The sequence below is a fragment of the Oncorhynchus nerka genome, linkage group LG22 (assembly GCF_034236695.1).
Source record: "Oncorhynchus nerka isolate Pitt River linkage group LG22, Oner_Uvic_2.0, whole genome shotgun sequence".
NCBI lineage: Eukaryota > Metazoa > Chordata > Actinopteri > Salmoniformes > Salmonidae > Oncorhynchus > Oncorhynchus nerka.
This window is the reverse complement of record NC_088417.1, coordinates 62,612,441-62,627,245: the sequence shown is the minus strand read 5'-3', so window position 1 is coordinate 62,627,245 and position 14,805 is coordinate 62,612,441. Positions and strand designations below refer to the sequence as shown.

General features: G+C 45.9%; 2 protein-coding genes across 4 annotated transcripts in view; one reads left to right on the top strand and one right to left on the bottom strand.

The window, feature by feature from the left end:
- nsun5 (NOP2/Sun RNA methyltransferase 5) overlaps positions 1–3,052 on the top strand; it is a 10,849-nt gene extending 7,797 nt beyond the window's left edge. For both annotated transcript variants that reach the window (XM_029627526.2, XM_029627525.2), the window contains exons 9-10: positions 563–721; positions 846–3,052. In XM_029627526.2, the coding sequence (XP_029483386.1) occupies positions 563–721; positions 846–1,107 (421 nt within the window). In that variant the 3' untranslated portion in view covers positions 1,108–3,052. The remainder of the gene's footprint in view (positions 1–562; positions 722–845) is intronic.
- Positions 1,432–14,805, bottom strand: LOC115104768 (nuclear envelope pore membrane protein POM 121-like). 2 transcript variants are annotated; one of them, XM_065007301.1, is made up of 13 exons: positions 14,204–14,805; positions 13,308–13,523; positions 12,933–13,094; positions 12,717–12,797; positions 12,111–12,276; positions 10,500–10,591; positions 10,308–10,387; positions 10,051–10,172; positions 9,855–9,954; positions 9,479–9,766; positions 7,628–9,328; positions 7,337–7,444; positions 1,432–4,791 (listed from the first exon to the last, which is right to left on the bottom strand). In XM_065007301.1, exons 1-13 carry the CDS (start codon positions 14,773–14,775, stop codon positions 4,691–4,693), a joined length of 3,789 nt encoding a protein of 1,262 aa, XP_064863373.1. In that variant the 5' UTR covers positions 14,776–14,805; the 3' UTR covers positions 1,432–4,690. The 2 variants fall into 2 exon arrangements, with proteins under 2 accessions (XP_064863373.1, XP_064863374.1); XM_065007302.1 differs by having other exon boundaries at positions 7,628–9,325.

Genomic DNA, 14,805 nt, shown 5'->3' with positions numbered 1-14,805 from the left:
TGTGCTGCAAATTAATATCCATGTTGGAGTTATGCATTTGTGCCAGACCACGCCCACATGACTATTTATTGGTCAGTAGCAGCCATGTTGTTTGAGATGCTTTTTTGGTCCATAGATGCCAAGTCTCAAGTTTTGTGCATATCGGTCCGAGGAGTAGCGTTTCAAGTGTAAACCAAATTCAAAATGGCGGAAAACCCATCATGGGACCTTGAAGCATATTTCTTACTTGTGAGGAGAGGAACCTATATACTGGATTTCAGGACTCTAGGTCACACTGAGTGAGGGGCGTGACCTTTCACTTGCTTGTTATAGCAACACCATCTGGTCAATATGCACAGTAATGCATGAGGGTGTGACCCCTTACCATCTCACGGGAATTTGCAGAAAATAATCAACGGCAACAAATACATTAGGGTTTCACCAGCTTTGCTGCTTAACCTCTAATGATCAATTCCCAAATAGATTTATCATCGATCCGACCTGTGTTTATGATCATAAGAACAGTATAGCATTGTGGAAACTGACGTAAACGTATGTTCTGAGACACCGGCTGTTTCTGCAGGCTGGTTCCACTGCTCCTGCAGTGGCCCGAGCGTGGTCTGGCTCCCCTCACAAAGTGTCTCAGAGCCAGCACCACCAAAACCCTCACCCATGGCTTCTTTGTGGCCCTGCTGGAGCGACACACAGCACAGGGGCTAGAAGAGCAAGCTTCCGAAACACTGTGAGTAACAGTTATACATTCCGTAAAAGCAAGGCAATTTAGGAAAAGTCTAGATTATACCGTTGCTGTGTGAAGTTAACGAACAGAAATGCAACATTGTTAATGCTTGTCTTCACTGTTATAGCAATCCGGTCGCTGAGATGAGTCCAAGTAGTCCTTCTGCCAGTAAGGACATACATGAGGTTCAGGAGCCAATTAGCACCACTAAGGATATAGACATGGCTGAGGAAGCCAAACCCACAGAGGAAAATACAGAAACCTCAGGAGTGAAGAAGAAGAGGAAGAAAAAGAAAGATGGGGATAAGGTGGCTCTGGAGCCCAAAGCCACTGAGGAACAGATAAATACCTCAGGAAGAGCAAAGAAAAAAAAGGCTAAAGTGGAATGAGACTGACACTTCAAAGGAAGACTGGCTTTGGGTGCCTTGGCGGTCATTTAGACGAGCTATATTTTTGCTCCAGTCGACATCGAAGCTAGGCTGTGCCACGTTGGGAAAGCTTAGTCATGGTGACAATGATTGGCTACCTATAATCCAGCAGTGACATTCTACCCAGTCAAGTTCTGATATTGGAGGGTACTGAATCTTATGGAACACCTTTGTATTTGTCTGTTACTGTCACTTGTACCCGTGACCATGTGTATTCCTCAAATAAAACATTCAAAAAAAATTGATCGGTTCAAATGTATAGACATCTTCAGACAGACCAGTCACTAAGATCTTTATCACATTTTATTTAAAAACAGTACATTTAAGACATGAGCAGAGGGGAGAATGTTATAATACGCTGCCCATGTCTGCACATTTACTCTCCTCTCGAATTGCCCATTGTGAGCCGATGTTTGCGTTCCCATTCACAGTAACAAACCTCTCAAACACTCAATTTAAGACATCCAGCCCGAACACTTTCCATGTTATAAAAAGTCAGTCATTTGAAGCTTCAACAAAATAAACACATGGTAAAGCCTTGGTCCTTGATTAAATCCACAAGTCCAAATGTTAAACATGACTTATTTACACAGCTCTGCACAAGGGTAAATGACTTTGATTTACAAATGGGTAAAGCACAAAAGTGTGACTGGTTAAATATACTACATTCAAATGTTTCGTGCATACGCAAAATCTGGACCACAAGATAAGACAATTATAAAGTCCTGTCTATGGGAACAAACAAGGTGCCCAGGCCATTCAATATGGTTTGAGTTGACCTTCAGCACATTGTCCACCCATCTGTCGTAAGCAGATATCACAAGAAGTAAAAACAAGCCTGGTAAACTGAGCAAAACAAAAACAGCCTTCTTTCAAAAGCTGTCTGTCAAAAATGACCACAGGGCAGACTTCATTGATTTCACTTCCAGATAACTGAGGTGGGGTGCTATCAATTGTTTTAAAAGGGATTTAGGTATAACATGGGTATCATACATAGTTACATCGTAGAATGATACATTAAAATATAATTTAAAAGAATGAACAGGGGACTTTAGTCCCAGCAAAAATAAACTCACATTCAAGTCAGTCTTTCTATACACACACACACACCTCACACAGTAACACACAAAGCCACAAGTCTCATTCAAGTCTAAAGCAACACAATTCACGTTTGTCAGGCTTGTACTGTACACAATGATCAGACAGACAGCATTCATTTACAGTACCCATACAGTAGCAGACCCAGTATGCGCTCCTATAAAAAAGTGGAGCTCTTACAAAGGGAAACTTTTAGACGCTTTTATTCCACAATTTCATTACGGTTGAGGAAACCTTAACTTGAAAAATTCTATAAACTAGACCAATTGTCTCAGTGAGCCAAGCTTGAAGGAACTCTAAAAGGCAACCTGCCTTAATACAAAAATAAAGGTGTACATTGACACTATTTAGCCAAATCAGGACCCCCACACACATTCACACACCTCTCACAATAACTAGCCTAATTGGCTCGACCAGGAGAGGTTCCGATTAAAAATTAGTATTCAAAATCCTAGTTCTGTCTCAAGAGGGGCGGCCCAATTAAGAACCGATTCAACACCAGAGGTAATTTTAACCTACATGGTTAGTCATGTTTAGCGCACAAAGAGGTTAGGTTTGACTTGAAAGACAATTACCCTCCAGTTCCTTTAGTCCTGAGTTTTGATCCAGCATTAATGAAAAGAACACCTCTCCTGCTGTGCACATTTGTTAATCCAGTTGTATTGTCACACTCAAACACATTCATCAATAAATTGTTAAAAAGTCCCAACAAAACTCAGAAACATCACCCATTGAGCGTGCGGGTAAAACCACGTCCGGCACTAGCAATATGCCGCCATTCACCACATTACTTCCTCCAAGCCAGACTCACCGAGGCAAAAATAGTAACAAGCTAAAAACACCAGAAAAGACTTGAGGGGAATCATACAGGGGAGGGGAAAGCGGTTTGACTGCTGAAGGCGCACGTAAAGTATGTCTATCTGCAACGCTTAAGAGGGGAGCATGTACACTCCAAATTCAATTCTCTTATAAATGCACTCATCTTGGTTTTGATAGTATACAGATGCATGGGGTCTTGTGGTACAATGCCCAGATGTTTGTGATCAAGCAGGGTCTTCCTCAATCAAGACTGACTAGTTGAATCTGTGTTCAGTGCTGGGGAAGACTCCATCCCCTATGGCTCTCCAGGACCATGTTACCCCTCCCTCCCATAGCACACCTGCTCTTAATAACCACGTTTAAAATGCATCCTTACTTTCTTGTAGTAATACATAGGTTAGGATAGGTGGAAAGTACAGTAGCTTGCTTTTACCCAGCCAATGGAATACAATCCTCAGGAGAAGTTACTTCAAGAAAAAAAGGAAGGATTTTCTAAGATTCTCAACCAGTCCCCAGATCTGTTTTGAATGCCCCCACTATGGTGAGAGCAGGAGTAGTGGGGAAAATGAGATACCTTTCATGGGTCCTTTTTGTCCTAGACTAAGCAGTAGAAGATATTATTTTGTAGGTCAAACCTTAAGTATTGGCTTTGGTTTTCAGCACAAGTCCAGGGTAACCTATTTACACCAACACAATATTGACCCATTAATGACTACTACCCTGAAACTCCACATTATGTTTACATGTGTTATGTTTAACTGATCCCATGATGGCATTCTGATAAAGGAGTTTATTGTTTAACTTATTCTGTCATTTAGGATCAAACAAGTATAAAAATTACATTGCAGGAATGCTTCCCAGTGTCTGTGATACTGTACAATAAAAGGACATATCTGGGACCAATACACAAAGCACTCATTCAAAACCTAACTAGTGCAGAGATGCCACATACCAGTCTTCATTAACCCAAATTAAAAATGTCTTTAAAATTTAAAATAAACAATTCATTATCTCAAAACGGTCAACATCTCCTATATAGTACGGTTACCATGTACAGCTGGATAAATCCACGAATTATACTATACGTGAGCCCCATTTTGACCGTGGGCATATGTCAGAAAAACACGTTCAGCCCTTGTATAGCCGTTAACACAGCCCTGCTTAGAATTTCATACAAAAACAAGTGTAAGCACGCGTCTCGATTCAACTGTCAAAAACATGTCATGAAACGGGCGTAGTAGGGGAAATCCAAAAGCCGGGACAGTTTTTTTTAATTGGATATGCTTCCCTCAAAGTCTAAAGGATTTCAATAGTCTTTTCTCTTTCAAGTATAACACTATCGTTTTGCCTCCATATCCCCCTTTCCTCACTGTGAGAGTGGCTACACAATCAGTAGAGCGGTAGACATCCTACCGGTAGTTGGAGTGTGTGCTCCTCTGCTAACCCTGTACCACAAAGGGGGCCAGCCCAGCCAGGGGAACAGAAAGATAGGGATGGCTGTTGGGTCTGACTGGGGTTACAATGTGTTAGCCATAGAAGTATCAGTTCAGCTCCTCTGGAGGATGTCATGGCAGTGCTGAATGGGTAAGGGCTTCCAGGCTATGCCAGATGCTACCACCTGGCTAGGCTACTTCTTCCTGGGGTGCTGCCTTCGGGCCTGTAGCCTCTGGCGCGCCCCTGATGTTTTGGAGCCAGCGCCAATGGAGAACGAAGGAGCTGATGGAGAGCCTGGTCACAAAGAACAAGAGAGGAGTTAGTGTGTCAATACAAAAATGCACCTGGCTGTTGACTAGAACCACCACAGCTTCTCAGAGTCAAAAATAAATACAGATGTGATGGTAATTGAATTACTGTAACTTATGGAAGACCATGAAAATAAAACAAAAATTCAAATTCTGAACTTCATTTTCATGTAGATGAACTTTACCTAATAGTGGGGGGTTGCACTAGCTATTAAACTTTCTACGTCTCTGCCTCTTTCCTTTGATGCTGGAGCAGCTAATCCGCTAGATGATCGGGTCTGTAGAACACTACGGGCTGTGGCACTTCAGTATAAAAATTGTTTGACATGTAGACTTTCTTTTATACAACGCATGTTTTCATTGCTTGCTAGTAAATCGTTTTTTTTTTTAGGCTGACAGAGGTTGGACTGGGGGCTTGTAGGCCTGTTGTAAGGCAGGTCCTCACCAGACAACACCGGCAACAACGTCACCCATGGGCACAAACCCACCGCCGCTGGACCAGACAGGACTGGCAAAAAGTGCTCTTCACTGACGAGTCACGGTTGTGTCTCACCAGGGGCGATCGTCGGATTTGCATTTATGGTCAAATGAATGAGTGTTACAAAGGCCTGTGGAGCTTGTTCAGTTTATGTCGCAGTTGTTGAATCTTATGCTCATACAAATAATTACACGTTAAGTTTGCTGAAAATAAACGCAGTTGAAAGTGACAGGACGTTTGGTTTTTTTGCTGAGAGAGAGGATTGTAATTGTATTCATCAAAAGTATGTGGACACCCCTTCAAATTAGTCAATTTCTCTATGTCAGCCACACCCATTGCTGATAGGTGTATAAAAAAAAAAAAAGAGCACACAGCCATGTCATCTCCATAGACAAACATTGGCCTTACTGAAGAGCTCAGTGACTTTCAATGTGGCACCGTCACAGGATGCCACCTTTCCAATAAGTCAGTTCGTCAAATTTCTGCCCGGGTCAACCAAGTGCTGTCATTTTGCAGTGATAACATCTAAGAGCAAAGTGGTAGGCCACACAAGCTCACAGAACAGGACCTGACGAGTCACAGACCATGTAAAAATCATCTGTCCTCGGTTGCAACAATCACTACTGTGTTCCAGAAATCTTTTTTTTTTTACCCCCTTTTCTCCCCAATTTCGTGGTATCCAATTGTTTTAGTAGCTACTATCTTGTCTCATCGCTACAAAGTCATGCGTCCTCTGATACACAACCCAACCAAGCCGCACTGCTTCTTAACACGGTGCGCATCCAACCCGGAAGCCAGCCGCACCAATGTGTCGGAGGAACACCGTGCACCTGGCAACCTTGGTTAGCGCGCACTGCACCCGGCCCGCCACAGGAGTCGCTGGTGCGCGATGAGACAAGGACATCCCTACCGGCCAAGCCCTCCCTAACCCGGATGACGCTAGGCCAATTGTGCATCGCCCCTGGGACCTCCCGGTCGCGGCCGGTTACGACAGAGCCTGGGCGGGAACCCAGAGTCTCTGATGTCACAGCTGGCGCTGCAGTACAGCGCCCTTAACCACTGCGCCACCCGGGAGGCCCAGTGTTCCAGAAATCTTAACGCTACAATTACCTTCTAGGCAATTTTGTGCTTTGTGGAAGGCCCTTTCCTGTTCAGCATGACAATCCCCATGCACAAAGCGGGGTCCATACAGAAATGGTTTGTCGAGATCGGTGTGGAAGAACTTGACTGGCCTGCACAGAGCCTGAATACCTCAGACCCATCAAGCAACTCAGATGAATTGGAACGCCGACTGCAAGCCAGGCCTAATTTCCCAACATCAGTGCCCGACCTCACTAATGCTTGTGGCTGAATGGAAGCAAGTCCCCACAGCAATGTTCCCACATCTAGTGCAAAGTCGTCCCAGAAGAGTGGAGGCTGTTATAGCAGCAAAGGGGTAGAGACCAACTCCATGTTAATGCCCTTGATTTTGGAATTAAATCTTTGGCGAGCAGGTGTCCACATACTTGTGTTCACACAGTGCATATCCACTCAAAAACCTTCCTAAAGTAGCCTGCCTGGACTCCATCTCTTTAATAAGATTCAAACACTCCTGTAATGATGTAATATTGTAAAAAGGACTGTTTCAGTAGCTTAGAGTACATTATTTCTCTCATTACAGCATCCTCTGAAGAATATGTCAATGCAACTGCCATCGGATGACCGCAGCAGCAGGGTTGTGACTTTTGCTAATTTTTCGGAAAAACTGGGAGTAACCCATCGAACCTCATTTGAATGGTTTTCTGCTTCGAAATAGGATCTGTACTTAAACAAAATTATATGCAGAAAAGCCAACAGACAAGGCCGGCATACATCTTTATTTGACTCCATTAATGTTGTGTCAATATGACAATGCAACAGATCCTCTCCAACCAGGGAAGTCTTCATTTGACGACGAATATTTATAAGTATTAACCTGAATAATTACCGTAACCTCAAATTCCAAGACGCTTTTTGCTACACACTTGAGGCATAATGCGGGAGAATCAGAAACAAGCTCTGGTTATTTTCTTACCGAATGATGAGGATCCCATAGCACTGAATCCTTGGACTGGAGTTCCTGGGCTTCCAAAGGGGACAGGACCTGCAGCTGTGCTCTGGCCAAAAGCAGGGGTAGACGTCCCTGTATATGTGACCGCAATAAATTAACAATTAGGGACTCAAATAAAAAGACAAACTTGTTTGAACTGACCAAAAATGTAAGGTACTACTTCTGCCACCAAATGCAGAATTGATCCAAATGTGTGAATTCCTGAAATCATAATCAGTAAAAGAGTGGGTCTTATATTATACTAGATCTACTAACCAAAGTTGAAGCCTGGTGTCTGTGTTGTGGGGTTAGAGGTTCCAAACTGAGTGCCTGAAATGGCTGCGCCGAAGTTGAATCCTCCGGTGGCAGGCTGGGCAGGGGTAGCAGGGGCCTGCTGTGTGGACACACCACCAAACGAGAAAGTTGGGGCGGAGGCTGGGAGTATGCCGACAGTCTGGGTGGCAGAGCCAAATGCAGGGGCTGCTGGGGTGCCGGTGGTGTTGCCAAATGCAAAACCTGTGGAGTTGGCTCCAAATGCCAGCTTAGTGGTGGTCCCAAAGGTAGAGGTCCCCGTAGTGGCAGCAGCACCAAAAGCAAAAGGGGCAGGGGTGGCCCCAGTGGCAGGTGACCCAAATGTGAAAGGATTAGCTGCCGCAGTAGCAGCCGGGGCCTGAATCGCACCGGGGAACACCGATGCCGCCGGAGCTTCGAACGACGACTTCCCAAATGTGAAAGTGGACTGGTTTGCAGGTGCAGGAGCAGTGGCTGCAGTGGCCATGCCAAAGCCACCGAAGGATGCAGTGGTAGAGCTCTGGGTGGCTACAGGCTGGCCAAAGGTGAATCCCCCCTGGGTGGTAGCTGAGGGGGTGGGTTGAGTGGTGGCAGAGGTGGTGGTCATCGCACCAAACGAAAAGCCGCTGTTGCTAGTGGTGGCGGCTGCAGTGGAGCTGAGAGTGGGTCCAGGAGCTGTGGTGGAGGCGGTGCCGAACTGGAAGGTACTTCCTGTGGCAGTGGTTGTGGCAGCAGTCGTTGCAGGTAGCGCACTCCAGTTTCCAAACAGAGACTTGACAGATGGCGGGGTGGCTGGGTTGGTGCTATTAGACAGCCCAGTGAACAGGGAGGTGGCTGGGGCCACTGTACTGCTGTTGGTTAGCCTGCTGAACACTATGGCAGACGTACTGGCATTGGAGGGGGCTGAGCAGGAGGCTGGCTGTCCGAAAGCACTGGTGGCTGTGGCACTTCCAAATATGGGTTTAAAGGTGGGAAGAGCAGGTGTGCCCTCTGGGGCTAAGGCCGTGGCCCCGAAGATGGGCTTGAACACAGAGGCCAGGAGGGGATTATTACTACTGGTTGTTTCTGTGGTGGTGGTGGTTGTGGTGGGGCCCAGTGATGAGGACGGGGCAGTCAGTGGATTGGCCATTCCAAACAGGCTCGCTCCACCCAGGATGCGGACACTGCTGGGTGCCTTGGTAACTTGGCTCAGCGCCTGGGTGAAGGCAGGCTGGGAGCGGGAGGGTGGTGCAGGCTGGGAGCGGGAGGGTGGTGCAGGCTGGGAGCGGGAGGGTGGTGCAGGCTGGGAGAGGGAGGGTGGTGCAGGCTGGGAGAGGGAGGGTGGTGCAGGCTGGGAGAGGGAGGGTGGTGCAGGCTGGGAGAGGGAGGGTGGTGCAGGCTGGGAGAGGGAGGGTGGTGCAGGCTGGGAGAGGGAGGGTGGTGCAGGCTGGGAGAGGGAGGGTGGTGCAGGCTGGGAGAGGGAGGGTGGTGCAGGCTGGGAGAGGGAGGGTGGTGCAGGCTGAGAGAGGGAGGGTGGTGCAGGCTGAGAGAGGGAGGGTAGTGCAGGCTGAGAGAGGGAGGGTAGTGCAGGCTGAGAGAGGGAGGGTAGTGCAGGCTGAGAGAGGGAGGGTAGGGTGGCCTGAGGAGCAGTCAAGCTGGTCTTCGACTTCTGCTCTGCAGGCACCAGTGGTGCAGGGGTCGTCACTGCTGTCACCAAGGAGACAGCCGGAGCGGGAGGGAAAACAAGAGAAAAATAGGCTTTTGAGTAACAACTCAGATATACAAAAAATCACTCAACGGCAACTATCAAACAAAAGTGTCTCGCAACTTTAAATTATTGATATGTGATTAACCGACCTGTAGGATTGTCAGCAGCAGCACTGGTGAGGGGGTTGTTCCTCATCATTTTCAGAGACTCCAGGAGGGGGTTGGCTGCAGGGGTGTTGGTGACAGGGAAGGAGGTGGAGGTTGGGGCCGTGTTGACGGTATTTGAGGGGACGGGGTCTAGGTTGATGACAGGGATAGGAGCCGCCACACGAGCAGGCATTGATACGGTAAGATGGCTGGCCAGCAGGGTGGGTGTGGGGTTGTCTGACACGGGAGGTTTAGAAGATGTGGTCACTACCGGAGCAGGCTTCTCTGGCTCTGGAACAAAAGAAATGGCCCAAAATCAATATCTTGTTCTTTTTTTTGGGACACTGGTTTAGAAAAGTTGGGAATTCGCAATACTCACCAGGCTCTTTGAGGACTGTGTTGATCTGGCTGAGAGCGGCTTTCTTCTCCTGATCCAGGTCTTTCACCGTGATGGTGTAGCCCAACTCAGGAGGTGGAGGCTGCAGAGACAACATCAACGTTATGACTCCCTGTCTGTCAGATGATTAGCTACATGTCCCATTTGAGGACATGTTCTATTATGCAGTATTTCTCACCAAAGAGATTTGGTCTCCTCTACGGCTGGACACCAGCGGAATCTTACGTTTCCGTTTCCCACTACCGGCAGAGTCTGACGAGGCTGAAGCCACAGGGACTTCAGGGGCTGGAGACAGCTTCCCTGTAACAGGACATACAGTGCATTGATTTAATCTGGTGGCTACCGTTATTTTAAATCAAAACTTAAGTCTCTTTTGAGACGCGACTTAAGCCCTGAAACTGAATAGTGGAATACACGTCATAAACATGTTCTAACCAGTGGTTGGTGCTGGGTCTGTCAACGTCTTGTCAGACCTCGCCAAGGACACGGAGCTGGGTGAGCGAGCGTCCTCTTCCCTGACACGCAGAAAAAAGCTGTCACACACTGCTAAAGGCCATGGCAGCTCTCATTTCATCACAGGACACGGTGTGAACCTAGAAATGTTGTCTAGGAGGAGAGGGTGAATACCTGGGCTTTTTAGAGGCTCTCTCTGGGGTCTGGGACCGGGACGACCCAGGGCTGGAGAGCGGGGAGAGACTGCGGGTGGAGGCTTTTTTCCACTTTAAAACAAACGTGAAAATTAGGTTAGCACTCACCCCGTTTTTTTTTTACAAAATACAGCTCAGTGTAAGTCAGCTCCGGGGGTTCAATTAGGAAATTATGGCAGTGGACAACGTGACAGGGAAGATACATTTACCGGCCATTTGAGAAATATACCAGATCCATATTCATTGGATGCGTAACCCATTAGGGTGTCCACCCACAGTGTTCAGAATGACAGTTAAGAAAAAATGTAACTCCTTTTAAATTGTGGCCATCAAAACAACTTAACATGCGATTGCATTTAGAATTGTTGCGCAATGACTGCATGTTTCAATCCGGCAGCAATGAGCTGAGGAGTTGCAGCCGCTCAAGCTCTGTCTCAGGTGACGTTCCGCTCAAAATAGGCTGTTATGCACTTGTGATAAATAAGATAAATGACAAATGCATACAAGACAATTTAATTCCACAAAATGTTGCAAATTAACTTATAGCATGCAGGTCAAATGTATTAGATGAGTAGAGTATAGAGTTGCGATAACAGGCAATGCAATAAACTCCAAGAATGAAAGCTATATAAAAGGTTGGAATATAATAGAGACCTAGACAAAGTATTGCGATAGCGCTCATATTTCTCGTGTTATGTGCTATGAACCGCTTCGCTCTTGGAGACATGGTAGCACTGCCGGAGGAGTCTAATATCCCATGATGCCTCGCATTTTTAAAAATGTTTTAATTTAACCTTTATTTAACTAGGCAAGTCAGTTAAGAATTAAGAACAAATTCTTATTTACAATGATGGCACTTGTCAGTGGGTTAACTGCCTTGTTCAGGGGCAGAACGACATATTTTTACCTTGTCAGCTCGGGGAGTCGATCTAGCAACCTTTCTGTTACTGGCCCAATGCTCTAACCACTAGGCTACCTGCCAACCCCACAATAGCCAATATAATTGATTTGCGAGCCCCTATGAGCACAGATTGTGCGCAACAATGTTTTACTGTGTACAATAGTTCATTGTAAAAAATTTAAAAAATGAAGAAAAGTAATTGCTCTTACTTGGGGTTTAAACCAGTCGACTTTTAAAAATCAATCATCCATATGAGTCTTGTGGTATGGCTAAAGAAGCCATATGAGAAACAGCTCTAGTGCTGTCTGAGGTGATATTCAGCTCAAAATTGACTGTTTGTCATGTGTGAGATAAATAGCACACACCATGAGTAATGAAAATGCAAACAAGCCAATTCCACTAAATGATGCATATTAACCTGTATATCGATAAGCATGACTGTCAAATGTATTTCCATCGACTGGTATTGTCGATCAATGATTAACAGCATTATTTTGCAGTGGGATTGTTATTGTTCTCCAGTTCAATTTGGCCGGAACCAATTTTATTTATTAGCTTGTTTGTTTTATTCCGAAAAACTGCAATTAATGGCTAATGGAAACCCTTGTGAGCCCTCTACTGAACTCATGGCTGTTGATCTCAGAGGAATCCCAGCAAAGGTGTACTGCCCATCCCAATTATAAAAGGTACCCGAGTAATGCCTTGTGATGAGCTGAGGGAGCTACGGATGGAGTTGCGGACCGAGCCCAGGGTGCCGCTGGGGGTCAGGCCACAGCTCACAGAGCTGATGGAGGAGGTGCGTGACCTCTTCATTGTTGACTCCTCCACCATAGCATTCAGCCCTCGCTTCAGAGAACTGGGCCGACACAGGAGAGGAAACAGGATTTCAGGAGTGATTGTAGAGGATACAGTATTGGTATGATAGATAGATACACATATATAAACACATATCTAGAGAGATATCCCTCTCTACAGATATCCCTCTCTACATATCAATATCTCTACAGATATCCCTCTCTACATATCAATATCTCTACATCTCTACAGATATCCCTCTCTACATATCAATATCTCTACAGATATCCCTCTACAGATATCCCTCTCTACAGATATCCCTCTCTACATATCAATATCTCTACAGATATCCCTCTCTACATATCAATATCTCTATAGATAGATATCTATCTCTCTAACATTAAGAAGACACTGAATGAAAGCACATTTGTATTCAAATTTAGTATCAGGACTTGAATCACTGAGACTGAAACTTTTTGTACAGGCATTGCTCCTACTCACTTCAGCACCAGCTGTGATGGAGCTCCATTGGGCAGTAGTGGCTCAAATGCCAAGTGAGCACTCCCACTGCTGTCATGGCGCCTAAGTGAACAAAGAGCAGGTGTACGATGTAGACATGGTATTTGTGTGGCTCTTGAAGACTAAGAGACACTAAAGTGTGAGAAGAACAATGGTACATTCCATACAACAGCATTTAATCCTGTGGTAGTCACATACCTCCTTTTGCTCTTTTGCCCTGCAGTGAAGCTCCTGTCATCTTCCACCACTCTTTTGCGACTCTCTTTGAGCACGCTCAGAACAGTCTCCCTGGAGCAGGGGTCTGCAGGGGCCCCCAGGCCTGGAGAGCCAAGGACTCCCGGGGAGTTCAAATGATCAAATCTGCGCACACACACAGCAGCAATTACAGAACAAATGTCAGTGGGGCCATCCAACAGCTAAGGATGTTTTCAAACTTCACACAGACACTCAAATAATGTGCCACAGAACGATGACAGTAGTGTAAGATAAAGCTGCTTGCATTAACACTAACAGATCTTCAAAAATGTTGATATAAGAATTAAAATGAGGCAAGACAGGAACAATCGGACTTACAACTGGGATTGAGTGGTGTTGTGATCTGGCCTAGCGATCTTCACTGTGACTGGACTGTGGACTGCCGGAGAGTTGCGAGGGGTGAGAATATTCTTCTTTCTGAAGCCGTCCCACTGGGTCGGGGGCAGGATGCCCACAGAGGAGGTGCCAGTCTGCTGGAGGGGGTAGTGGCGCTGGGGAGTGATGGTGAACCTGCCCATAGTGCCAAGGGGCTCGCTGTACACAACAGTGGCCACAGGTTTAGGTCAATGCATTCTATACAAGAAACTGTCTGGCATAGATCATTGCTAAACTGATTTCATATGCCACACAAGGACTTTAAAGTAGCAAAATAGGGTACATTTCCTCTGTCAAGAGGGAGCTCTGATCAACCATTTATTTACAGATCGACTTTCATAACCATAACAATGTTTTGAAAATGACCGTAAAAGTTGTAACTGCAGTGATCATTACAACGTAAAAGTGTATTAATCTAGTAGCTAGCTAACGCATGTTCAAAACAACATTGTTACCGCTAGTCTCGTGCCATTCAGGCGTCCAAAGTACCTTATGGTCTCAATGAGGAATTGAGTGGGAAGGAACACTCCCTTGGAGCCCGATAGCAACTCCCACAATTTTCAAATCTTGGAGGGAATACTAGGACGCGTTGCAAGTCTTCTCAATACATTTCAAAACAAATGTTTTTATATTTACTGATAACTAGTTACGATAACTTTCTTAAAGTTTAAAATCGTGTAACTACACCATGTGTTCAACATGACCCACAATCGAAACATTTGTTCAGAATTTAGCACGTTTCATTGGTAAACCAGCTAACGTAGCTGATGTGTTAGGATAACTAGCCACTGGTCAGCGAAATGTTATACTAGCTAAGTAAATATTATTTCAGTACTCACCCCCCGAATGACAGTCGTCTGTTTGGAGTAATGACAGCCTGGTTGGGTCGCGCCAATCTTTCGCGTAAAGTTAACTGTTCTCGTGCGATGGTGTTAGCACCCGAACTTGCACCCGCTCGCGGCCTCCCCACAACTGAGGCAGGACTTTTTGCCTTCCCAATGTAACTTCCCATGAGTATATCCCGAGGACTGAGAATAAATGAGTCACTGTGTGTCGCGTCTTTCCGACAAATAGCGCTATCGAAACGTCGTTGGCCAGTAAATACTACTGATTCCCTAACATCATCCTTGACCGTGCGACTTCTAACTCTTCCCGCTGTGGGTACTCCGTTTGCAATCCCTGGCAACCAGCGTCGCAGCACGGGTGGAATTGTCAGACCACGGCGTGGATGATGGCCTAACCTAACGTAAAGAGATTCTCCGCTGTGATAATAACAGGCAACGCAACAAACTCCAATAATGAAAGCTATGTAAAGCAATGTTGGAATATAATACAGAACTACACAGAATATTGCGGTAGCACAGACCACGAGAGAGATAAGCGCTATTAACCGCTTCTCTCTTGAAGACATGGCGGCACCGCGCCGCCGGGAGGACTTTGA